Source organism: Lethenteron reissneri, chromosome 60 (genome assembly GCF_015708825.2).
Source record: "Lethenteron reissneri isolate LAM-NWPU_2019-01 chromosome 60, ASM1570882v1, whole genome shotgun sequence".
Taxonomy (NCBI): Eukaryota; Metazoa; Chordata; class Hyperoartia; order Petromyzontiformes; family Petromyzontidae; genus Lethenteron; species Lethenteron reissneri.
In genome coordinates this window covers 4360227-4387080 of record NC_083838.1, presented here as the reverse complement: position 1 = coordinate 4387080, position 26854 = coordinate 4360227, and the positions used below count along the sequence as shown (strand labels likewise).

Sequence of the window (26854 nt, the reverse complement as noted above, 5' to 3'; positions counted from 1 at the left end):
CTGGCAGTCTATAATGTAGACTTATTACTGGTTCTTTTAGCAATAAAAATAAAATAATAAACAAAAACTACGACGTTTCGATCGCAACACAAGCTTCCGTCTTCAGGTGGAACCGTCACAGCACGATAGCTGTATCAAGTGAGAGAAATCCCAAGAGACCCGCCCGACCTTGTATATATATACGTGCTGTGACGGTTCCACCTGAAGACGGACGCTTGTGTTGCCTCCGAAACGTCGTGATTTTTATTTTATTTTTATTTTACTTTTATTAATTAAAAATTTCACCTACGTGACTTTACCGAAAAAAACCTAAGAATATGAATCCTTGCAGTCACGATAGCTTCAAATCTAGAATATCTGAATCCTTCCTGGGCCTACCCTAGGTCACCTCGCCTTAAAATGAGTACCCCCTAGTGTGCTGTGCCAGCCTTCATAGGCACGCACGAACAGCCCTTGCCCCCCAAGTCTATGTAGGCTACACAGGGGGTCTTTCTCTGTATTAGTATGTGTGTGTGCAGAATTGTTCGTATAGTGTGCCATCCACGGAATACATATACGGGTGAAAATACATATTATTATATTATTATGTTTTATTTTTATTATTTTATTACTTCCCTTCTACGTGACTTTACCAAAAGAACCAAGAAGATGAATCCCTGCAGTCACGAAAGCTTTAAATCGAAAAATGAAAATACAGACACGAGATTTTTATGTGCTTGGCGAATGCTCTTTATTGAATCATATTGTATGTCCAATAAAAAGGTTGTATACATTCAAGGTTACGCATGTTACACACGTTCCGCACTTTACTCTTCCTTCTGCAGAGCACACGGACACAAAAAAACAAAGACGGGCATGCGGGTTATATACAGACACCAATACACTGGTCAAAACGTTGAATGCACAGGACAGGTAATATACCGTACCCTATCTTTTCACAACATTAAATATATAAACAAGCATAAAAAACTATTTTGGATTTGATCATTCCAAATTTTCATTCTGTCTCGCACTTTATTTTACAAACTATTCCACTCATCACTGTGATCTTTACTCCAACCCTCTTTCAATTCAAAAGGAGATTCGTTGGGCCAAGATCATCCTTAATGCATACACACACAACAGAGTCCTTTACCTACCCAAAGTCATAGAAGCCCCACAAGTCTTAATTACACTGTACTGAGGGGAAAACAAAGCTCCAATGGTATTCTTAGTTTTTTTCGGTAAAGTCACGTAGGTAAAAAATGAAAATTAATATTTTTATTTTACTTTATTAATTAATTTTTTTTACCTACGTGACCTGTACCGAAAAAAACCTAAGAATATGAATCCTTGCAGTCACGAAAGCTTCAAATCTAGAATTAAAGCTCCAATGGTTTTCACTTAGTTTCTGACCAAATCACTTCGCCTCCTGGATTCCATGGGGGATGCAGGAGGCGTCTGTTGCTGCTCTTGCTGGCATTCCATTTGTATTTTAGAAGTTTAAACATTCCTTTCTTTCTGTTTTATTTTTTTCAGTTCTTGGTGTTGTTTTTGTTATTTTGTTCATCTTTCTTTTTTGCTCCTATGCTGCTTGGCCTGCTGGGGCCTGCGAGCACTCCGGAGATCACCCAACCTCCTGCATTGAGTGGCCCCTTATAGCGGTATTTCAGTCACTGCCATGTCCTCGCCACTGTCCTTCTTGGTCCGTCTCTCCTGGCTGCGGCTTGGCTCATCTTGGCCCTCCGTACTGCCCACTCCTAGCGCCCTCACAGCACAAGTCTACAACTGGGGCTTGCTACCGCCCCAGAGCTCAGCTCTCCCGCGACCTTCCACTCGCCGTCATGTCCTCACTGCTGGTCTTTGTGGCCTGTCGCTCTTGGCCTGTCTCGGCCTGCTCCTGGTTAGCCTTGGCTCGTGCCTGGGTCATCTCCTCGCCACTGCTTGGCCACCACGCTTGCCTGCTGCTGCTGTTCCCTTGCATCGAGGGCCCCCCCCCCCCCCGTCTGCCTTCCAGTCGCCAGCGCTGGTCTTCGCGGTCCATTGCCCATTCCGGTTGGAGGTTGGCTCCTCTAGTCACAGGTTGGCTCTTCTTGGCCTGCTCCCGGCTGATCCCAGCACCTGGGTCATCTGACCGCTTTGCTACGATGCCAGCCTGGCTTGGTTCATGGCCGGCTCGCTGTGCCTCACGCGATTTGCCTTGGCTGAGGCTCTTCGCCAATCCTGGCTTCTGGTGGAGCTTCTGGCTGAGGCGCCCTGATGCACCACGACATCATCCACGCTGCCCTTTTGAGCCTTTGCCCCGACATCCTGGCACCCCGCCACTGACCTGTAGGTTAAATTCTGATGAAGGTCTGTCTAGCATCTTGTTTTTTTAGACCTAAGTGCCGCCTTCGGACACTATGGTCATTCCATTTTTCTCGAGTGACTGAAAGGATAGATGGGGGTCTCTGGCTCTGTCCTCAACTGGTTCGCCTTTCTGATAGAAATACATTTTGTCAGCCTTGGACAGCGAAATTCTGACACATGTTCTATTTTTATGGTGTCCCTCAGGGTTCCGTCCCCAACCCATTTTTGTTCTGTATATACATGTCTGTATGTATGTTGAACTTCTTTCGCACCGTACGTAGCCAACCGTGTTAATTGGAGGTGTGGGGGAAGGACAACAAACTAAACACAAAGCAGTTTTAAAGAAATTAGTTTTCAATTTGGATTTAAAAGTGCATAACTCCAGTGGCTTCCTAACATCAGAAGGAAGAGCGTTCCAGACGGCTACAGAAACGCATCTGAAAGCGCGCGATGCATAGTTTCATGCCACCTCAGTCTTAGTTTCCACTGTGATGCTGACGATACTCAAATTTACATTCATGCCACATCTTCCCTCTGCGCCTCCCTCTCGTCATGACCATCAAGGCTTGGATGAAATCTAATTGCCTCCAGCTAAATGGTGACAAGACTGAGGTGCTGCTGTTTGGATCCTCACACCAGCTGTCCAAGGCTGGTTCTGTCTGCGTGATGATCGATGGACACATTATTGGTGCTGCTCAGGCAGTCGCAGTCTTGGCATTGTCCTGTATCCCTCACTAACTTTTTAAGCGCATAACGTGGTTACAAAAGGTGAGTTCTTTCAGCGCATTTCTGAAGCATGTTCGTGCCTTTGTCTTCTCTTGCATCGACTTTTATAGTGCACTGATTTATGGCAACCCTATGAAGCTGTTTAATTGGCTCCTGTACGTGCAGAATGTGGCCGCCAGAGTTCCTGTTACTGAGCACACTACCGCCACGCTTGTCATGCTGGCTGCCAGTCGCGTTTCGGTTGGAGCTCAAAATCCTCTTCCTCGCCAACAATGTCCTCGTGCGATGCCGCTCCCTCGTATATTTGCGATCTTCTCCATCGCTACGTTCCAGCAAGAGTCCTCCGGTCGTCTGATTCCAGCCTGCCATGTGTGCCGAGGTTGAACCTCCAATAGCGACTGGGTCTTTTTAAATCCTTTATATTAAGTTCACTTGCTTGCGCGCTTACGACCGTGCAAATCTTTCGGTCGTTTTTTAACCCACTTCCCGTGATCCAATCGAGCTGACACACAGACTCGTTGTGCGTGACAATTTATTTTCGTGAAATTTTTTTTCCAAAATGTTACACTTTTTCGGAAAAAATAAATTATATTTAATTACCAATTGCTTAATGGTGGCAGGCAATCATCTGACCCATAGGTGGCAGCCATCTCAAGCCAGAGGACGAGAGGACTCTAGCCGCCACGCATATAAAGGATTTATAGTGAAAAACTTAGTTTTTACGGGTAAATTTTTTCGATGTGGGCCCTAGGTTGTGGAATTAATTTCCACCAGATATTTGGTCTGCAGTCTCTCGTCCTATTCAAATCTTGCCTTAAGACACATCTGTTCTTAACAGCCTTTTCACTTCCTTAATGTTTTTTTTGATATGGGGTTATTCATTTATTTTATTTGGTGGGATGATCTTATCGCAATAAACTGTGTGCTTTTATTAGGTTCTTATTGAGTTTTTTCTTGTTATTTGATATTGGTTTGTTTAGCTCCATACAGAAAATTGTACCCTATAGGTGGAAGGTACTTAAAAGTGTATTTATTATTATTGCTACCTGAAATTCCAATGTTTAAAAATATTATTTGTTATTATTGAACATTTTATTAATTTTCGTGAAATATTTTTGATTTATGATGTGACAGTAGTTTCTGTTCTGATTTTTCTTTAACCTTCATTGCCGTTTTTTATTATTCCTTTTTTCATTTTTGTGACCTTGCAAAGAAGACTCATGCTGGTCTCTTGATTTGTCACCTATAGATGAACAAACTAAACTTGAAATGGGAACTTAAACTCTTGTATCCGAACACCCCTGACCCTACACCATCATAATCTTTTTGGTATTGTGCTCCCCTCCCTCCCAAGCAAAACCACTTGTCCCTACGCTCTCCCGATCCCCAGCTCCACGCTGTGAGTAAATCAGTTGATCATGTTTTGCGTTTGTGTGCTTTGGTTCATAAACTCCGTATTAACTCGCACGCAGTGAGCCTCCTTAAAACCCCACTTTTTTCTTCCCTTTTATTTAGTTTTCTTTAATTGTTTTTGGTTTTATTTGTCATGGTCTTGTAAAGAGTTGGGTTTATTATGATTAGAGTGCTGTGAATAGCGCTGTATAAAATAAAGTTTTAGTTAGTTAACCCCTATGAGACAGACCGCTCTAACCCAGAGGTCGCAAACGGATTTTGATTCCTTACCCGTACCCGTACCCGGCCGCACCAGGGTCGCAAACGGCTACCCGTACCCATACCCGGATGGGTACGGGTAGCCGGGTATCGGGTAGGGTACGGGTATCGGGTACCCGGTCGCGACCTCTGCTCTAACCCCATCTAGACCCTTGTACACCCCCACACTATACCTTGCCACCGGCGTCACGTGTCTTGGCGCGGAGTTTGTTCGCTTGCGACTCGGCGATGTCGGCGCGTTCCTCCGCCTCCTCCAGCTCGTGCTGCAGCTTGCGGTAGCGAGACAGGTTCCCGTTCGCCTGTTCCTCCTGCCGGCGGAAATGTGGGAGAAGGGAGGGAGCGGTGGTGTTTGGAGCGATTCAGGATGTTGGAGTGGTGTTGGTAGGAGCGATGTTAGATAGTGGAGTGGTGGTGATCATGGTGGGGGTGATTGTGGTCATGGTGGTGGTTGTAGGAGCGATGGTGGCGTAAGTGGTGGTGGTGGAACGTGGTGTGGTGGTGTAGTTGTAGTGATTTTTTTGGTGTTGGTGGTGTGGTGGTAAAGTGGCGATCATTGTAAAAGTGGCGGTAGTATGGTGGTCAAGAAGTGATGCAGTGTGATGGTTTAGGTGATGGTGATGGGTAGTAAGGATGCGGTTATGTGTCGTGTGAGGCAGTGTAATGGTAGTTTGTGAGATAGTATGGTGGTGAGTTGGTAGTTAGAGTGGAGTGAGGTGGTGCGGTGGTTGTGTTGTGGTTAGGCAGTGCGATGGTGGCGGTGATGTCGTGTTTGATGGGGAAGTGGTCAGATGCGGTGATGTAATTATAGGCAGAAGTATTGCAATTGTTGCATAATGTTGATGGTATATTGATCGGTGATGCATTGCAAGGACAGTAGAGGACAAGGGGATAAGGTCCTAGCTTTAATTGGAAAAACAGTGGGAAAATCAACGCAGAAAAATATGAAATCAAATCGACGTGAGCTCCCTGCACTGCGCGGACACAGCGACTCTTACCGCCTCCTCGGCCTGCCGCTTGTAGGCCTTGACCTTCAGCTGAAGTTTATCCACCAGGTCCTGCAGGCGAACCAGGTTCTTCTTGTCCTCCTCGGTCTGCCCTCAGTGCACACACAAACACACACATGAACACACACACACGTGCACAAGCACACCACACACGCATGCACGCATTCACACACGCACTCTCACAAGCGATAGGGATCATGAATGCCAGGGCCCAGCACGCGTATCAGTGTGTGTACACGTCGGTGTGTATGTGTGTGTGTACACGTGTCACTGTGTATTTTGTATGTGTACACGTGTTGTTGTGTGTATATGTGTGTGTTTACATGTGTATGTACATGTGTGTGTACACTTGTCAGTGTGTATATGTGTGTATGTACACGTGTAGGTGTGTCCACGTGAGGATTGGTGCGGTGCATCACCTGGTAGGAGAGCTCCTTCGCACGCCTCTCGTACTTGCGTGCTCCCTTCACCGTCTCGGCGTTCTTTCTCTGTTCTGCCTCCAGCTCGTTCTCCAGCTCTCTCACCTGCGGGGGGAGCACAGGGGTGGTGGAGGTGAGTGGTGTGGTGTGGGAGCTGGGGCAGGGAGGCGTGTGTGCGCTATCTGATGGGTTGGAGTGCTTTGTGCACTCTGCTGCAAATCCAGCAGCCCAAGTTTCATTCCCGGCCATAGCCAACATCAGTGACAAATATTTGAACTGGCAGTGGGCCTCCTCTAGGTCTACTCGATGATAAATGACTACCGGGTGCAGCCTGGTGTAGTGCCGGCCATATCACCTGTGCGTCGTGCTGGCCTTCATATATCATCTGTGTGTCGTGCTGGCCTTCACGAGTGCCCACTAACAGCACTGGCCTCAACAGCCTGAAAATGCGACCCGAGGGGATCTTTGTTATCTGCCAGTGATGTTGGTCAACCCATAATGTCCCGTGACTTTCCAGTGAACCTTCAACACTTCACGTGGCCTCAAAGTGCATCCGGCATAGCACAAATGCTGTTATGGCACCACTTTCACTTTGTGGTGAATGGCGGCTGTTGTGTTTACATGATGCAGTGGTTAGCATGTCTGCTGGGGTGAGGGTGAAGGGGGGTGAGTGTAAGATCACTGCTTCACCCTTTATGCTCACCCCCCTCGCAATACCCTCACTCCCTTCTCCGTACCCTGGCCTCCAGCTTCTGGAGCTGCTTCTTGCCGCCCTTGAGCGCGATCTGCTCGGCCTCATCCAGCCGGTGCTGCAGGTCCTTCACCGTCTGCTCCATGTTCTTCTTCATGCGCTCCAGGTGAGCGCTCGTGTCCTGCTCCTTCTTCAGCTCCTCGGCCATCATGGCCGCCTACCAGGTCACGACACCTCGGTTAGACTCTCGCCCGAGGAGGTCGGACTGACGGGTCACTGGTGGTGGTGGCATGCGGAGGCCTTCTGCTGGCAGTGGATAGATCATGGTTCAAGATGATGATGGTGATGCTACCAAGAGGCCTTCAGCTGGCAGTGGATAGACCATGGTTCAAGATGATGATGATAATGGTGATGCTACCAAGAGGCCTTCATCTAGCAGTGGATAGGCCATGGTTGATGATGGCGATTGGATCCCCTATTCCAGCAGTTGATAGACCATGGCTGATGGCGATGATAATGGTGGGGGCATGAGGAGGCCTTCATCCACCATTGAGTAGATCATGGCTAACAACAATGTGGGGATTCCCTCATCCAGCAGTGGATGGACCATGGCTGATGACAATGGTAGTGGCATGAAGAATCTTTCATCCACCATTGAGTAGATCATGGTGAATGATAATGTGGGGATTCCCTCATCCAGCAGTGGATATACCATGGCTGATGGCGATGATAATGGTAGTGGCATGAATAATCTTTCATCCACCATTGAGTAGATCATGGTGAATGATAATGTGGGGATTCCCTCATCCAGCAGTGGATATACCATGGCTGATGACGATGATAATGGTAGTGGCATGAATAATCTTTCATCCACCATTGAGTAGATCATGGTGAATGATGATGTGGGGATTCGCTCATCCAGCAGTGGATATACCACGGCTGATGATGATGGTGATACCGGTGGGGGCATGAAGAGGCCTTCATCCACCATTGAGTAGATCATGGCTAACAACAATGTGGGGATTCGCTCATCCAGCAGTGGATGGACCGTGTCTCATGGGGTTTCTCACGTCTGTGATGGCCTTCTTGGCCTTTTCCTCGGCGTTGCGGCACTCCTGCACTGCCTCCTCCACCTCGTTCTGCAGCGTTCCCATGTCTCCCTCCAGCTTCTTCTTCTGGTTGATCAGGCTGGTGTTCTGCGGAGCACGAAGGAGCAGGTGGGAGCAGGTGGGAAGGAGGTGGGAGGGGGAAAAAGTCATAGGATAAGGCTCACTCCATCATCAGCTATCCTAGATCTTATTTCAACTGCTAACTGCCAAAAATCTGTATTTCGTCCCAAGGATTTGGAACCAGGGGTGTGCTGCCATTATCCAGCCTCAGAATTGGTTCTCCTAAGCGTGTTAAATACTTTTAACATCATTCATTCGTTTCAATTAACTCCCAACATAATATTGTGTTACTTCCCAGAATAAATATTTGCTGTCGAAATCTTAGGAAACAACCTCAGTGAGCATTGCTTAGTCGCTTACGTCAGATCAATCAAAGTCCATAAAATAAAAAACCCAATAATAATACAAATAATGTCTCTAAAATATGAGATGCTTAGAAACATATTGATGACATGAATTTAATTGATTGGTATTAAGTTCTTAATTCAAATGAAATATAATCTACCTGGTCTGCTTTGAAGAGATAATTTCTAGATATTATAAATGTCCATGTTCCCCTTAAAGATAAAAAATAACCCCTGGTACACTTCTGAACTATGCAATATCTGACCAAAGAAACAAAGCATGGGCCATAGCAAAGAATTCAAAAACTCCTGAAGCTACCCTAAATGTCAAAATTCTATGTAATAAGTGTACTGCTCAATATAATGAAGCCAAATCTGAAAACCTAGTTCAGAAACAGTTGATCGGCGTTCTAGAGGGTTACGTTAATATCAATCGAACATCAATCTTGGTTTAGACATAAGCATAGCACCATCCCTTTCACAAACAGTCTTCGACAAAATAAATAGATTCCTTATCAATATGAATATCTGCTTAGCAGTCATAGACCTGACTAAGTCATTGCTGATCATCACAACCACATGACTCGATTGTGGCTTCAGTGAAAGAGCAACAGATTGGTTGGTAGTTTATCAGGTGGTAGAATCAATGTCTAAAATTTGGCAATTGGGCAATCTTTCCTCTGAATTCACTCAGAAAATGTATATAAATAATATAGCGTAAAATCTACCTAATTCTACTTTGTGCCGACGATGATTTTAAATACACCAGGATATTCATTAGATAACGTAAAACTAATATTACAAGATGACTTTACAACCATTCAAAGCTATTTCATATCTTGCAAACTCCACATGAATGGAGGCACCAGACAAAATGTGTCACTTTGAGCCCCAAATCCACTACGGCTCAGAGCCATTTGCACTTTGTCTATAACCAATTCTCTGCAGTGCAACCTCGAGATCTCACCTAGTCACACGAAATACATTTCAACTTGAAATGTGACGACAACAACAACAATGGTGGCTGCGATGACGATGAGGGAGGGAGAAAGATGGAGATGGGAGGATGGAGCAGGAGGGAGGAAGCAATTCAAATATTGAGCACCTGTATCGTAGAATTCACGTGGCACAACTCAAGATGACAACAACAACAACGATGGTTGTGATAACGACGACTCTGGCACCGATGGCGATGAGGACGCAGGAGGAAGATGAATGAGGGCGCAGGAAGGAGGAAGCAATTCAACTATTGAGCACCTGGATCGTAGAATTCACGTGGAATAACTCAAGATGACAACAACAACGATGGTTGTGATAACGACTCTGGCACCGATGACGATGAGGACGCACCTGCGAGTGCAGCAGCTGCACGCGCTCGCTGGCATCGATGAGCTCCTGCTCGGCGAGCTTGCGCGCACGCTCCGTCTGCTCGAGCGCCGAGCGCAGCTCCTCCACCTCGGCCAACATGAGCGTGCTACGCCGCTCCGCCATGGCCGACTGCTCCTTGTACTCGTCTCCCAGCCGCAGGGCGTCGTCCAGTTGCAGCTGGGACTCCTGTGTGTGTGTCAGTGTGCGTGTGACAGCGGGGAGCGGTGGTGTAGCGGTTAGCGCTACGCTGCGCTATGAACCCGGCGACACGAGTTCGATTCCCGCTCACGGCCAACACCAGTGACGAGTATCTGAACCGGTCCCGGGCCTCCCCTAGGTCGACTCAGTCCTCAAATGAGTACCTGGTGCAGTGTGTAAACATCGCCACTGGGGAGACAAAGGCGGTCGGGCGTGGTGCTGGCCACCCAACCCATCGTGTACCGTTCCGGCCTTCATAGGTGCTCGCTAACAGCACTTGCCCCTATAGTCTGTTAAGGCTATACAGGGGATCTTTGTCTCTGTGACAGCTTGTGATGGTGGCGGTACACTTTAAAGTGCACGCAGCCTGGCACAAGCGCTGCGGTGACGTCACCGCCACTTAGTGGCGAACGGCGGTTGTTGGTGGTGGTGGTGCTGGTGATACATGGTGAGAGGTCATGGAACATGGAGGGACGCACAGTGGTGGTGGAGCCACAGGATGGCAGTGGTGGTACAGGGTGGTTGTTGCCAGGCTATCGTCACGGAAAACGAAGGCAGCACATGGTGAGTGGTCGGGGCAGGTCACCGAGAGACATGAAGACAAAGATCCCCCATATAGCTTTAGCAGACTGTTGGGGCAAGTGCTGTTAGCGAGCACCTATGTAGGCCGGCACGGCACATGAGGGGGTGGGTGGCCAACACCACGCCCGGCCGCCTTTGTCTCCCCAGTCGTGATGTTTACACAGAGCACCAGGTACTCATTTGAGGCTGAGTCGACCTAGGGTAGGCCCATGACCCGTTCAGATAATTGTTACTGGTGCTGGCCGTGAACCCGGGTCGCCGGATTCGTAGTGCAGACACAGTGGTCTAAGCATTATTTTCAAAGGAAACATTACTATGCATACGCATATATTCACAACTGCATTGGGATGCCTTCTTAAGCAGTGGATTGATCATGGTCGATGATGATGTTGACGGGCTATTCCTCCCGGAAACGTTGACTTGCAATAAATGTTCTCTTCAACATTCATGATCACGCTAGAATTGTAGCCTGTCGGACAGAGACATCTGAAGAGCACATACTCTTTGGTTCTTTCGGTAAAGTCACGTAGGTAGAAAAACAAATAGATCACGACGTTTCGATCGAAACAACAAGCGACCGCCTTGTTGTTGCGATCGAAACGTCGTGATGTATTATTTTTTTCTACCTCCGTGACTTTACCGAGAGAACCAAAGGGTATGGATTCCTGCAGTTCACAAAAGCTTCAAATCAAGATCTGAAGAGTAAGTTCTGCACTAAGTCAGGCCCCTGGTCTGTACTGCACCGTCCACGAACCTTGAGCTGCGACTGCACCATCTTGAGCTGCTTCTGCGCCTCTGAGGCTGAGCGGTTGGCAGTGGCTCAGCTGGATCTCCATCTCGTTGAGGTCGCCCTCCATCTTCTTCTTGATGCGCAGCGCCTCGTTCCGTGAGCGCGTCTCGGCCTCCAGGGCGGTCTGCAGCGTCTCGACGGCGCGCTGGTTGTTCCGTTTGGACTGCTCCAGCTCCTCGTCTTTCTCGGAGAGCTTGCGTTCGATGTCGGCCTTCATCTGGCTAAGCTCGAGTTGAGCGCGGAGGATCTTGCTTTCTTCGTGCTCCAGGGAGGCCTGCGTTGTGACAGCGATAGTTTTGTTCACGAAATTAGCGACATCAAATAATAGGTTCTACCCTTTCTGGCAAACAAACAGGTGTTAAGATGTTATAACACCAAATTGAAACCTTTTCCAAGTAATCATGTCTGCAACATATTCCTGTGGAGGGAGCTGGTAGGAACGTTGGGTTGCTCGGTCAATGGCCAGGGTCAACGGCGGGGTGGTGTATTCCGCAAATATGGCCGACTGTGAGGGCGGGCACAAGCCGGCGTGAGTAGGTTAAACGTTGAGTTTTATAAGGGCCCCACGGGGTGACCAGCCCCTCCCCACCCAGCCCCACCCAGCCCCACCCCTCCCACCCCCATCCAGCCCCACCCCTCCCACCCCCACCCAGCCTCACCCAGCCCCACCCTCCCCACCAAGCCCCTCCCTCCCCACCCAGCCCCTCGCTGCATGACGGAAGGACGGACACAATAATCCCCTGTGGGCCGGTGTGACCTGGCGGCTCCTACCAGTATTAACGTTCTTATGCATATTACTGATAGTTTCCCTTCTGGCTACATCAGCCTCCAGCCTACACATTGTGTCTGGTGTCTCTCCACCACAGCTGAAGCGCTACTTGTGGTCTGGCAGATGAGAAAGCCACAATATCGCTGCACTCAGATGCCCTGCTGTGCCAAGACATCTCTGACTGTCACGATACTCCGATTGTATCAGGAGAACAATTGTGTTGCGCCCGAAACGTCGTGATTGAATTTAGTTTTCATTTATTTTATTTTTTACCTACGTGACTTTACCTTGCAGTCACGAAAGCTTCAAATCTAGAATTAATGCTACCGTGATTGGGAAGTGATATTAGAACTTGTCCTGTGTCTCTCCTATGTCGACTCGGCCTTACACGAGTACCCCGTGCGGTGTGTAAAAACATCAGCGCTGGGAAGACAAATGTGGCTGGCAGTGACACCGGCCACACCACCACCCTCCCGTGTGCCGTGCTTGCCTCACTTGGGCGCTAGCTAACAGCACTTTTTCCAACGGCCCGTGGAGATTCTTTGTGTTTGTCCCCTGCCCCACGTCACCTCTGCCTCTTCCAGCGCCGCCTGCAGGTCGACCTTCTCCTGCTCCAGCTGCTTGCGCAGCTTCTCCAGCTCGTGCACCGTCTTGGCTCCCTCGCTCATCTGCTCCGTCAGATCGGAGATCTCCTCTGTGCACGCACACACAGACACAAAGACAAAGATCCCCTGTTTAGCCTTAACAGACTGTAGGGGCAAGTGCTGTTAGCGAGCACCTATGAAGGCCGGAACGGTACACGAGGTGGTGGGTGGCCAGCACCACGCCCGACCGCCTTTGTCTCCCTAGTGGCGATGTTTACACACTGCACCAGGTACTAATTTGAGGCTGAGTCGACCTAGGGGAGGCCCGGGACCGGTTCAGATAATCGTCACTGGGTGTTGGCCATGAGCGGGAATCGGACCCGGGTCGCCAGGTTCATAGCCCAGGGCGCTAACCGCTACACTACCGCTCCCCACACAGACACACACACACATGCACACCCACCTCATTAGAATCTGAATTCGCCATGATCCATCCTCATGATTTCAGATAATCACCACAGATGTTAGTTATAGTCAGGTACAAATTGAACTCCAGCTATTGGGGTTCATAGGGCAGCTCGATTCTACTTCCATTCAACACTTTTTCACACGTTCACAAAAACATTCAAAAGCTCTCATTTGCAACTTAGTACCAGCGATTTCACCACAGTGCCAGGCTAGGTGTACTTCGAGGCTATCACGTGATGTGTAAAATTATCACTGGCAGGAGGTCACGTGACAGACTTTAGTGTTATTGGTTAACTGACAGAGATGAATGGAAAATGCACCGACTGTGCTCTCCATTGTGCCAATTTGCTATGTTTTAGTCACCTGGCACTCTGTTATGAGCGTCACTCACCCATTTTCCTTTATTACTGGAGGGAGACTGCCCCAGACTGCCCGGTAGCTTTCTTCACGAGCCTCTCCACAGGGGCCAATCTTGACACCGCTTCTATCATCAGCAATTTCATTCAGCTCCGAATTTTATTGTACCACATCAGCCCATGTCTTCTCTAGCCTGTGCCATGCTTGTTTATCTTATATCTGGCCAAACCGAAGCTACTTGCTCAAGCGGTGGCTGGGCATTCTGGCTTATATGATCCAACCAACTCACGTGGTGGAGGTCATTGATGGACCACATCTTTAAAGGAGTTGTGACCTCACAAAATCCAGCAAGGTTAAATGCAGGATGGATTGTCGGAAGGCCAGCCTGAAATTGTTAAGCCGGCACAGGTGTTCCTGTAAAGGGGTCTACATTTTGCAAGCATGGAGATAAGAGGGCATAATCGTGGTGAAGAAAATCTGCATTTTTATATCGAGTGGCTCAGAGTTACGCAGACAATGAAAAGATAATGCTGTTCGACTGATCTGCTGCCAAACCGGAGCTGCCAATGAGAAAACTGCTCAGGTATGGGAACCCCTCCACTCTTTTCACAAGTGCGTCATTGTATACTCGCACTCACCCACTCTCACACAAAGACAAAGATCCTCCCTATAGCCTTTAACAAACTGTAGGGGCAAGTGCTGTTAGCGAGGCCAGAACGGTACGTGAGCGGGTGGGTGGCCAGCACCACGCCCGACCGCCTTTGTCTCCCCAGTGGCGATGCTTAGCACATTAGGTACTCATTTGAGGCTGAGTCGATCTAGGGGAGGCCCATGACCGGTTCAGATAATTGTCACTGGTGTTGGCCGCGAGCGGGCATGGACCTCCGGTCGCCGGGTTCGTAGCACTGCGCGCTAACCGCTACATTACCACTCCCCACTCTCTGACGCACACACACTCACTACTCACCCTGCAGGTTCTTGTTCTCCCTCTTCATGGTCTCCAGGTGGTCGAGGCTCTCCTCGTACGCGTTCTTCAGCTTGAAGAGCTCCGTGCTGAGTGAGCGCGCCTCCTTCTGCGCCCCCTCCAGCTCCGCCTGCGACTCCTCGTATTTCTGCTTCCACTCGGCCAGGACCTGCGCAAGATGACGGCGCCGAGATGTTTAAAAGTGCTGGAGGGGCAGGGAGTTGAGAGTCAGGGTGTTTGAGGGAATCATATTCTTAGGTTTTTTCGGTAAAGTCACGTAGGTAAAAAATTAAAATTAATAAAAGCAGAGGCTCGGTCTCATTTGCAGCATTTTGTTATGTAGACTAGCCGTAGTCTCAAGCCGCACCTTACCATAATAAAGGCCCAGTCCTTTGTTATGTAGACTAGCCGTAGTCTCAAGCCGCACCTTACCATAATAATAAAAAGTGGGCCTGTCCTGGCCCAGCCCCCCCCCCTCAACCATTATATATACGGAGTGGTATCTCTTGAAATCTCTCATTTACTTGATACAGCTGTCGTGGCTGTGACGGTTCCAGCCTGAAGACGGAAGCTTGTGTTGCCTCCGAAACGTCGTGATTTTTATTTTATTTTAATTTTATTAATTACATTTTTTTCCTACGTGACTTTACCGAAAAAACCTGAGAATATGAATCCTTGCAGTCACGAAAGCTTCAAATCTAGAATGTCTGAGGGAAGGGAAAAGGGAATTTCAAACGATGGGGGTAGCTGTGGAGACGATTACACTTTCTCACAGAATGGAGAGCATGAGGAAAGGAGTGAAGTGGCAAAAAAGGAAATGTGCAGCCACAGGTGCAGCCCTGCAAATACCTTCTCTGGTCACTGCTGGAGAAAGCACTAGATAGGCCATCTAGAGGATATATTCGCCAATCTCTTACACGCATTTGACCCTACTTTACAGGAGTTATAGGCGCACACGAGTCAGATCACCAGGTTCATGGTTATATGCGCTAACCACCACGCGATCGCTCCCCACATTACGTACATATCAAAATACATGTCACCATTTGCCACTTAATGACGGTAGTGTCCCCACAGCACTTGCGTCAGGTTGGCTGCACTTTGAGGCCATATCAAATGTTTGCGACTCATTGGTAGGAGGTCACTGAACAGACCCAGGTTTTATGGGTTGGCTGAGATGACTAGTACATAGGTACACAAAGATCGCCCGTTTAGCCACACAAGCTGCTGAGGGAGGTGTTGCTAGTGATCACAAACGGATGGTGAGGTCAGCACCGTGTGCATAGGTACATATACAAAGACAAAGATCCCCCATATAGCCCTAATAGACTGTAAGAGCACATGCTGCTAGCGAGCACCTATGAAGGCCGGCACGGCACACCAGGCGGTGGGTGGCCAAAGCCACGCTCGGCCACCTTTGTCTCCCCAGTGGCGATGTTTACACACCAGACCAGGTACTCGGTTGATGCTGAGTTGACCTTTGGAAGGCCCAGGACCGGTTCAAATAATTGTCACTAGTGTCTACCGTGAGCGTAAATCCAACCCGGGTCGCCCGGGTTTGTAGAGCAGCGCGTTAACCGCTGCGCCACCACTCCCCACTGGTACATACACCGATACATACACCCATACACCAGAGGTCGCAAACAGGTTTTGATTCCTTACCCGTACCCAGCCACACCAGGGTTGCAAACGGGTACCCGATTGCGACCTCTGGGATGAAGCCATGTTGCAGGTGTGGGTAGGTTGATTCTAGGAACTTTAATTGTGAGAAGAGACAAGACGTTGGGAAATGAGTGACAAACGGTGACTCACCAGTGACTCACGGCCTACCCGTACCCGGCCGCAGCAGGGTCGCAAACGGGTACCCGTACCCGGCTGGGTACGGGTAGCCGGGTATCGGGTAGGGTACGGGTATCGGGTACCCGATTGCGACCTCTGCCTTTCACACATGGATTGTGTGTGGGACCCCGGTGATCTCTGTAACCCGTGTGTCCCCATGTGACTTGTGTGACCCCGTGTGACCCGTGCCTTGTCGAACGTCCTCTGCTTCTTGTCGAGGGTGGCAGCTGCGGCGTTGGCACGCTCCACGTCCACCATCATGTCCTCGAGCTCGCTCTGCAGACGCTGCTTGGTCTTCTCCAGCGAGGAGCACTTGGCATTGGCGGCCTCCACAGACTCCTCCGCCTCCTGCAGCCTCTGCACCAACTTCTTCCTGCGTGGCCACGGGGATGACATGGAGGAGGTGGGAGAAGTGGAGGAGGAAGACGGAGTGACAAATATCTAAACCGGTCCTGGGCCTCCCATAGGTGAGCTCAGTCTTAAGTAAGTACCAGGTTTCGATTTAAAGCTTTCGTGACTGCAGGGATTCATCTTCTTGGTTTGATGCTGCTGACCCTGCATAATGCATGGGCATAATATGACTTTGAAACCCCCCCGCCCACCTCCTACGCATTTCCCATGAATATGCTAAATTCCTCTTGATATGCACATTCTTTTGTTAAGGCGCTCTTCTTCCACCTCCAACCCAGCTTATATATGTAAAGTAGTAACTCGGCGGGAGACGTCTTCACGGGTAGCACACTCTTTATTTTCACCAACTTGTAGTTACACGGATGACTAACACCCACTTCGCTGCACGGGTGACTGACACCCACTTATCTACTCGGGTGACTCACACCCACTCAGCTACACGGGTGACTAACACCCACTCAGCTACACGGGTGACAAACATCCGCTCAGCTATACTGACACGGGCTCTTACGCCCCGTAGCCTTCCGGGACACACCCAGCCGGGGGTGCCCGTCTCGGCTCTGGGTACCACCGTCCAGACCCACACGGGCGTCGGACTACGGGTCCCCCAGTCTCGGCTCCGAGCCACACAGGGCCCCGGTCCTCACAAGGACGGCGGGACTAGGGGTCTCGGGCCACTACCTCCTCCACCCCGTCTTCGGTCTTCAACTGGTTAACACTCCACGAGTGCTCTCGCGCGTCTCCCTTTATACCCCTCCTGCGGACGTCGCTGAGAGCACCCACTTATCTGACCAATCACTGCGCACTCGCTACGATCCTCTTTTCCCAGCTTGTGTGAACGCGCCTTACCACCGGCGCGCGCGTCCATGCCCCGCCCACATCGCGTGCCCAACCCCGCGCCCCGTGATCCATCACTGTCGGCGCACGTCAATACCACCACTACATATATAAGCTCCAAGCTTGGCAGTGTCTCATTCTTCACCTGAAGACGGCTGCTTGCGTTGTAGCCGAAACGTCGTCAGAATTATTTTATTATGTTTTATTATTATTTTATTACTTCCCTTCTGCGTGATTTTACCGATAGAACCAAGAAGATAAGTACCAGGTGTGGTATATAATCATCAGCACGGTAGAGACTAACAACAGCGAGAGTTCCATGCCGACCTTCGTAGGTGCTCGCAATCAGCACTTTCCCCAATACAGTCATACCTCGGTATACGAACGCTTTTGAATACGTCGAATTTGGTCTACGTCGTGTTTTGACGAGAAAAACACGTCTTAGGATACGACGTCTTGCTTGGGATACGACGCGCTTTCTAGAACTTGTATGGGTCGGGATGAGTCACCGCGTAACCGCGTAGACCCCGTTCACGACTACCCCCCCCCCTTCCTCACCACCATCCTCGTAGGCTATCAACTCCTCTCAGCAAGGTAAAGTGACGTGACATTTTATTTTTATTTTAATTTTTTAAAATTTATTTATGCATTTATTTTAATTTATGTATGCATTTTTGTAATAAATAGTGTCTAAATTATTTTATACAACCCCATTAATGTATAATATGCCATATAAAATATAATTTCTTATACTCTGGAACGGATTATTTCTTTTCCTTTATTTCTTAATGGAAAAATTCGTTTGGTAGACGTCATTTTCGGTATAAGTCCTACCTTCTGGAACTAAATAACGACGTATACCGAGCTACCACTGTATCTTTAAAAGGCTATAAGGGGTGTCTGTATTTTACCTGCGTATGTAAACGCATGCATCCTCACGTTCACCGTGTGAGCATCTTTGTGTGCGTACATTAATGTGTAGGTGTGCGCGTGCACGTCTTTCCGTGTCTGAATGAATGTGTGTGCATGTTTAAATATCGCCACGCAGGAGACAAAGGCGGCCGGGCGTGGTGCTGGACACCCACTCCTCGTGTGCCGTGCCGGCCTTCATAGGTGCTGCTCGCTAACAGCACTTGCCCCAACAGTCTGTTAAGGCTACACGGGGGATCTTGTCTTTGTTTTTTTTTACTTAAAACTTTCGTGACTGCAGGAATTCATATTCTATGTTTTTTCGGTAAAATCACGTAGATAGAAAAAAAATGTTTGCATGTCTGTATCTATGGCCTGGTCTAGGGTAGCTGGTGAATGTTGTAGGTGAGAATTTCATCATCGCTTTCATCGGTGTTGGCATGGCCCCCCCACTCCCTCCTCCAGATGCTGGGGGGGTGAGGTTCAGAACGCTGGCTCATCCATCGGAAGTGGCTTCATTGGGCATGCAGTCCAGATCTCCCCAGAGACCCTAGCTGACGGAGGAGGTATTCCGGTGAGCTGAGAGAAAGCGACAGGTCCATTACCACCATACACAACATCCTACGTCGAAGAATGAGGAGGCTTAGCGCAGCCTTCGCTCGGAGGTTGAGAGAGCCTTGCTGCGCTGCAAGGATGAGTGGTGGTCGCAGGTTGCTGAGGAGATGGAAAATGCTCAGTAGCTCGCAATCACAAATCACTTTATTTACATAAAAAAATAACTTAGAGCGCCGCACCTATTACCATCCAATCTGTGACCCCCAAGAACAGGTCTGCAGATATGCTGAGCATTTTTGTGAGGACTTGGAGGAAGGGAAATCCCTCAGCCCAGATTACATCATGGAGCAAAGTGAGGATGACCTTACCGGGGTTGTTGTACCTCAAATATTGGAAGAAGTAGCCACCCCTTGTGAGTGGCTGGATAATGTGCCTCCAACTACTGGGCAGTTGGAGGCAGTTTCTCTCCAGCAACAATGGAGGGGAGAGGAGCGACGCTCACAGCAATGGGCGGAGCGCCGGGCAGCTAAAAAGTAAGTTGGCACATTAGGGAGCACAGGTGGTGCATCTGTCAAACATCTTGGTCAGTCAACCCATGGCACCGGGGTTTATCCTGTGACCTGTCAGCTATCCGTCGGCACTTTACGTGCCCTCAAAGTGCACCTAGCCTGGCACGAATGCCGTGGTGACATCACTACCGACTTAGTGGCGAATATAGGCTGTTGCGTGTATGTATCTGTGCACACACATGTGTGTGTGCGTACGTGTCCATTTCTGCGTGCATGTCTCAGTGCATCCTCGTGTCCACCACGTGAGTTTGCGTGCGTGCGGCGCTCGGACCCACTACTTGCTCGTCTTATCTTTAACTTTTGATTCCAAAATAAAACGAGCGAGGAGCACGCCCGTGCGCCACTTCCCAGCGGGAGCCGTGCCACGTCAAACGCCAAGAGGTCAGAGGTCGCAAACGGGCTTTGATTCCTTACCCGTACCCGTACCCGGCCGCACCAGGGTCGCAAATGGGTACCCGTACCCGGCCATACCCGTACCCTACCCGTACCCGGCCGGGTACGCGTAGGGTAAGGGTATCGGGTACCTGATTGCGACCTCTGCAAGAGGTCCACCACCTCGACTCCAAGGGCAACGCTCTCACCCACGAATCACACTGCTGCAAACTCTCCTGGTTAATCACTATTCTACTGCTACTACCATGGTTACTGTTCCAACCTATTGCCTTTTCTGCCCATGTTGAGGACCCACTCTGTTTTGTCTCATCCAGTCTGTGCTCAACCACCACACTGCAGGTCAAAACACTGCTTAGTGCTTCTCTCCTCGCGCTGCTCAACTTTGGAATTTCCTCTCATAATTTATTTCCCCAAGTTCCGACATTTTTCCTCAATTCAATAAATTAATTAACTCATCTACGGCAATTTCAGGAGTGCTGTTTGTTGCTGGTTGCTTGGTATATTACATCCTTTGGGCCTGTGCTCAGTAGTTGTGATGAAAAAAATAAATTGCCCGTGGTTTAATACCACGGGTCTTTATAAAACGTATTGATAGGCTACTGATTGCATGAAGACAATGGAAAGGATGGTGGTGATGGTGGTGATGGTGGTGATGGTGGTGGTGGTGATAGGGGTGGTGGTGGTGATGGTGGTGGTGGTGATGATGGTGGTGGTGGTGATGATGGTGGTGGTGATGGTGGTCATGGTGATGATGGTGGTGGTGATGGTGGTGATGGTGGTGGTGGTAATGGTGGTGGTGGTGGTGATGGTGGTGGTGATGGTGGTGGTGATGGTGGTGGTGGTGATGGTGGTGGTGGTGGTGATGATGATGGTGGTGGTGATGATGGTGGTGGTGATGATGGTGGTGATGGTGGTGGTGATGGTGGTGATGGTGGTGGTGATGGTGGTGGTGGTGATGGTGGTGATGGTGGTGGTCATAGTGGTGGTGGAAAGTGTCGTCCGTACTTGGCCTCCTCCAGCTCCTCGGTCCTCTGGATGGCGTCCGTCTCGTACTTGGTCCTCCACTGCGCCACCTCGGCGTTGGCGCGAGACAGCGCTCGCTGGAGCTCCGCCTTGGCCTCCTGCTCCTCCTCGTACTGCTCGCGCAGCAGGTCGCAGTCGTGCCGCGCCGCCTGCACCGCGTGCGCCAGCGCGCTCTTCGCCTGGGGGCCGGGGGGTGGTGGTGGTGGTGGTGGTGGTGGGGGAGGTGCGCCAGGTCAGTTGTGGTGGTCGCGGTGGAGTTTCAATTCCTCCTGTAGCTCTCGTTGTTTTTGCTCTCAATTTTATTTGGTTGCTTTTGCACTGATTTCTATGAAGTAACTTTTGCTCTGATTTCTATTTACTTCATTGCTGTACATTATTTTATTGCATTTGTAATTTTTTTGACAAGTGTCACCTGTCACGTAGAAGGGAAACAATAAAATGATAAAAATAGAAAATAAAATTCTCACGACGTTTCGACAGCAAGAAATTTTCTTGCTGTGGATTTCACACCTGATGATGATTGCTTGTGTTGCAGTCGAAACGTCGTGAGAATTGTATTGCTTTATATTTGTATTATTTTATTGTTTCCCTTCTACGTGACTTTACCGAAAGAATCAAGAATATGAATCCCTGCAGTCACGAAAGCTTTAAATCAAAAGTGTCACCTGGTTAAAACAACCAAATACACTTGTTTCTTAGCAAGAGTTGGCACTCCGAATGAGTAGTATATTTGGTATTTCACACTTTAAAAATGTTAAACTACGCAGGACATCTACATTACAGAAACATCTTGTGATTCTGCATTGAGAATAGTGCACAAGCACAAATAACAATGGTCCATTCCACTATGAAGACGGGACATATTTTGCAACATTGCTATTATATCTTCTTTCCTATATATGGAAATATTATTGACAAATGCTTATGATTTTGTCATTTACTATTAGTATCGATATGTCATCATGGTCAAAGCCACTGATGCCAACAGACCTCGCCAACGCTTTATACCCCTCCACCAGATCTCGCAGTTGCTGTACAATAGGCACCACAGTGGCAATATGTAAACTACCTCGTTTGGTATGTAGGAGGTCGTTGGTTCAATTCCTACCCTGACGCCTGTATATACGGAGTTTTCATATTCTCCCTGTGGGGTCGTGTGGATTTTTCTCCGGGTCCTCCAGTATTTCCCTCCACGTTTAGAAACATGCGTTGAAGAGTATTTGGCCGCTATAAATGTCCACATGATAAGCCACTTCGTTGTGTATCTATGTAGCTGAGTGGGCCTTACCTGGTAAAAAAAAAAACAGTCGAGTTTAAATTGTTTAATAGATACGCGACCTCCAAGATCTGCTCTATCGGTATTCAGATCTCAGTGGTGCTGGCTCAACGCTCTAACCTTTGCGCCACCAGGCCAGCTCGAGTGTCGGTGCAAGGTTCATCTTCTCTGCTCTCTTACCTTGAGCTCCTCATCCAGCTGTCGTCGCAGCTCCTCCACCTGCTGAGTGAACGACTGCTTCCCGCGCGTCAGCTGCGTGATGAGCGCCTGCTTCTCCTCCATCTGCCGTAACAGCTCGCCTACACGGGGTGAGGGAGGTGGGCACATTGCCAGATTATTATCATCATCAGAGTAATGTGATTTTGTTCATAGTTAATATTTCAGTAAGGCATCTGTCATATTAATGTGCCTGTATCCATCCATCATCATTATTGGGACCTTATTTTGTCAGTATCAAAGTATGAAAAAATAAGAAAAGGTTTTACGCTTTCTGGCAACATGCCAACAAAAACATGCTCTGATAATAGATGCTTTGTCCTTGAAACTGATTGGTATACACCAGAGACAGCTTTCTCTAGGGCCTGGTATCACCAGTATGAAACCAAAGAATACCAAAAGGCGCCTTTACATCATCATTATTGCTGCTATTGTAATGCAGCGATGTGGTGACCATTGTTACTTCTAGATTTGAAGTTTTCGTGACTGCAAGGATCCATACTCTTTTGTTCTTTCGGTAAAGTCACGTAGGTGAAAAAAAAATAATCACGACGTTTCGGAGGCAACACAAGCTTCCGTCATCAGGTGGGACAACCACAGCTAAAATATTTATTTTTGGCCACGTAATAAAATAATTCTCACGACGTTTCGGCCACAACGCAAGCAGCCGTCCTCAGGTGAAGAACAGGTCTGTCGGAAAGACAGTGTCTTCTTTCTGACTTTACCGAAAGAACCAAGAAGATGAATCCCTGCAGTCACGAAAGCTTTAAATCGAAAAGTAAAAATTAATTTTGCTGTGGTTCCACCTGATGACGGAAGCTTGTGTTGCCTCCGAAACGTCGTGATTTAGTTATTTTATATTTATGTATTTTCACCTAAGTGACTTTACCGAAAGAACCAAAGAGTATGGACCATTGTTACTCACAACACACGGCCTTTGTTTGTGTGGGGGTGATAGGTGGGTTATGAAATGGCAGGATCATGAGTATTAGTGGTGGCTTGGGGAGGCCATCATCCAGCAGTGGATTGACCACGGTCGATGACGCTGATGATGATAAGCAATGTGGCTTGCGTGTGTGCTGGAAGAAGCACCGTTTTCGGTTTGCAGTTTGGCTTTCTGCGCCGTGAAGTCGCTGAGTGCTCGCTGGTTCTCATCCGACGACAACTTGAGCTCGTTGAGCTGATCCTCATAGCTGCGGCACATCTTCTCCAGGTTCGACTGTAGAGGAGGAGAAACGGTGATGTAAGTGACGGCAAGAACAATTTTGTTAACATCAACAACAAAGTGGCCACCGTAAACATGAAAATCGTCCACAGAATCAACATCATCGCCAGTTAGACACAGGTCCTTAACTCAAGGACACGCAAGCTCTGGGCTGATAATTGTTTTTTTCCCCGTTTATCTGGCAACAAAACTGACCTTTTTTTACAAGGAGTCATGTTTGCATTGACCACAATACCTGCAGTCAGAATGCAAACAAAAAACACAACTCTGATAATGTATGCACTGTCCTTGAAATTGATTGCTCCACACCCGAGACAGCTTTCCTTAGAGCCTAGTCTCACATCGTGTTGGACCAGATGACGCTAAAAGGCGCACCAGATGACGCACAAAAGGCCTTTTGTGCGTCATCTGGTCCAACACCATGTGAGACTAGTGGGGTCGGCAATGAGGAAGTGGTTCTTGATATTTTTGGTGAACCATACCTTACGCCACTGCAACCGGTGACTAGTCAGTGTAGCGTGTCGGTTCATGTTGATAGCAAGCGGGCTTGTGGAGTATTAAACATGTCCAGGTATAGTGGGGGACTTATATCTGCAAGAATCTTCACCATCTTGGCCGTTGCCTCTTCACGACGATGTGAGGGTGAGCGTCATTGCTCAGCACCAGAAAGCCAAGTGGAGTGGAGTGGGTACTAGTTATGTCCCTGTGATGTACGTGGTTGAATGCAGTTGGACATCAGTGAGCCTTGTGCCCGATGACAAACACCAGACCGGTGCACAATACTCGGCAGTTGAGTAGCAGAGGGCGACAGCAGCTGTGCAAAGCGTCTGTGTACCTGCACCCCAGATTGAGCCGGCCAGTTTGCTTAGGAGGTTTCCCTCATCCTGACTTTGACCGCTGTCCTCAGTTGGTTGTGGAACCTCATAGTCCTGTCCAATGTCACACTGAGGTAGACTGGGAGAGTATGGTGTTTCAGGCGCTGCCCATACAGAAGGACGTTTAATTAATGGGCTGCACTGGCGATGAAACCCGCTTGACGCCGTTTGCAGGTGCTATTCGGCCGGTTTGGCCACGTCGGCATTCAGGGTATTTGCAAACTTCTGAGAATGTATGTGCCTGTGCGCGGCAGCAGATTTCATCGCTATAGATGACATTTCATCACTGGGTGGGTGCCAAGTCGTTGGTGTGTAGGTTGAACAGAGTCGGCACGAGCACGGAGCCCTGTGGTTGGCCGTTGATTTTCTGTTTCCAGTCGTTTACTCTATCCCCCATGCATACCCTGTCAGACTTTACATTCCACAGTACCTTGTTCGGTTCCACGACTGTGTTCTGCGAAGCAGCAGCCTGGGTTTGGCTGCGACAGGGCCCAATGAAGGCAGAAAACTGGGCTCCCTGCCCCACAGGGCAATTTTTTTGTTATGAATCAGTAGGTTGAGTAATTTCAATGAAGTGCGGCTGAAACCCAGATTTCAATCCAGCTGCTGCCACAGCACTCCTGTTTCTGTTGTACGTGCTTGGAAAACCAGGACGCCTTTGGGCCCGGGCCGCATCCGACACCTCCTGCCACGCGCTCACCTTGGTCTTGACGACGGACTCCATGTTGGAGAGGATGTCGTCCAGCTCCATCTTGAGCTCGCTCTTCTCCTTCTCCAGCTTCTGCTTGACGCGCTGGAGGTTGTCCAGCTGCTCGCCCAGCTCGGCGACGCTGTCCGCGTGCTTCTTGCGCAGCGCCGACGCCGTGGCCTCGTGCTGCAGCGTCGACTCCTCAAGGTCGCGACGCAGCTTCTGGAACTCGGCCTCACGCTTCTTGTTGAACTCGATCTGCGTTGCGGGGGAGAAGTGAATGTAAAAAATGCGTTTCAAATACAAGAGAGAACCCTGTCGGAGCACATCCAAGGAAGCCGGTTCACCGAATTCCATACAACAAATAAGCAGAGTGCATAAACACACGCCGTCTCGATAATTGTTTTTTTACCTTTTATCTGGCAACAAAACTGACACCTTTTTTACGAGGAGTCATGTTTGCATAGACCACAATACCTGCAGTCGTAATGCAAACAAAAAAAACACAACTCTGATAATGTATGCACTGTCCTTGAAGTTGATTGGTCCACACCCGAGACAGCTTTCCTTAGAGCCTAGTCTCACATGGGTTAGGACCAGATGACGCCAAAAGGCGCACAACTCAAAGAAAACGCACCATCAGAGTATGAGAGCTCGGGGTAAGCATTTTAAAAAAAGGTGTCAGTTTTGTTGCCAGATAAAAGGGTAAAAAAACAATTATCATATTTTTTTTTTACTGGCAAAGGAGGTTCCAATGGTGTAAACACGCCGTCTCCTTTCGTTTTTAAATTGCGATTTGCGAACACAGGCCCAGAGGCCGTTTATTTCTGGGAAAAGCTGCGCTCAACAAACGGCACTACTGATGGTGTAATCAACAACAAGCGTTCATGTTACTTGAGCTGAGCAACGTTATGAATAGTTGGGATAAAGTGATGATGGGCGAGAATTCCAAGATCAAGCCATGCGAGGAAATAAGTGTGTGTGTGTGTGTGCTTGGGCGTGTATCTGCGTGTCTGTGCGGCTATTTTGTGATTGGATAGGGGTTAGCGCACCGCGCTATGAAACTGGTGAACGGAGTTCGATTCTTCGATGATGAATAACATCAGTGACGATTATCTAAGCTGGTCCTGGATCTCTCAGCTGTTAATACGTTTCTGGTGCGATGGGCAAGCATCAGCACTGGGGGTGGCAAAAAGTGGCTGATCGTGGTGCTTGCCAACATCACCCTCTCATGCGACGTTCATGGCCTTCATACGTGCTCTTTAACGTGTAGACTACACGGGTGACATTTGTCTTTTTCTGTGTCTGGGGGTTGGTGGAGAGAGGGGGTCACCTGCGCTGCCGTGGCTCCTCCCGCCTCCTCCAGCCTTTCGCTGATCTCCTCCAGCTCAGCGCGCCACGTCCGCTCGCTGCTTCTCCACCTTGGCGCGCGCCGCTCGCTCAGCCTCGAGCTCCTCCTCCAGCTCCTCAATGCGCGCCTGGGGAGGGGCGAGATCATCATCAGCATCTTCATCAGCTGCATGGATGTGGCTGTGATCATCGTCGTCAAAAGCAGCAGAAACGGAATCAGCAGCATTGGTGTTATCACATTCATCGTCGTCATCTT

General features: G+C 48.9%; 1 protein-coding gene across 1 annotated transcript in view; it reads right to left on the bottom strand.

Annotated features, from left to right (window-relative positions):
- Positions 1 to 705: 705 nt before the first annotated feature.
- The window catches only part of LOC133357871 (myosin-7-like), a 48711-nt gene continuing 22562 nt past the window's right edge, over positions 706 to 26854 (bottom strand). The window contains 18 exon segments of the mRNA XM_061576017.1: positions 706 to 818; positions 4899 to 5033; positions 5721 to 5816; positions 6149 to 6253; positions 6886 to 7056; positions 7910 to 8035; positions 9703 to 9906; positions 11255 to 11314; positions 11316 to 11564; positions 12629 to 12753; positions 14436 to 14601; positions 16461 to 16644; positions 20951 to 21147; positions 22425 to 22543; positions 23553 to 23679; positions 25261 to 25506; positions 26582 to 26638; positions 26640 to 26726. Coding sequence (XP_061432001.1) covers positions 807 to 818; positions 4899 to 5033; positions 5721 to 5816; positions 6149 to 6253; positions 6886 to 7056; positions 7910 to 8035; positions 9703 to 9906; positions 11255 to 11314; positions 11316 to 11564; positions 12629 to 12753; positions 14436 to 14601; positions 16461 to 16644; positions 20951 to 21147; positions 22425 to 22543; positions 23553 to 23679; positions 25261 to 25506; positions 26582 to 26638; positions 26640 to 26726 — 2466 coding nt within the window. The 3' untranslated portion in view covers positions 706 to 806.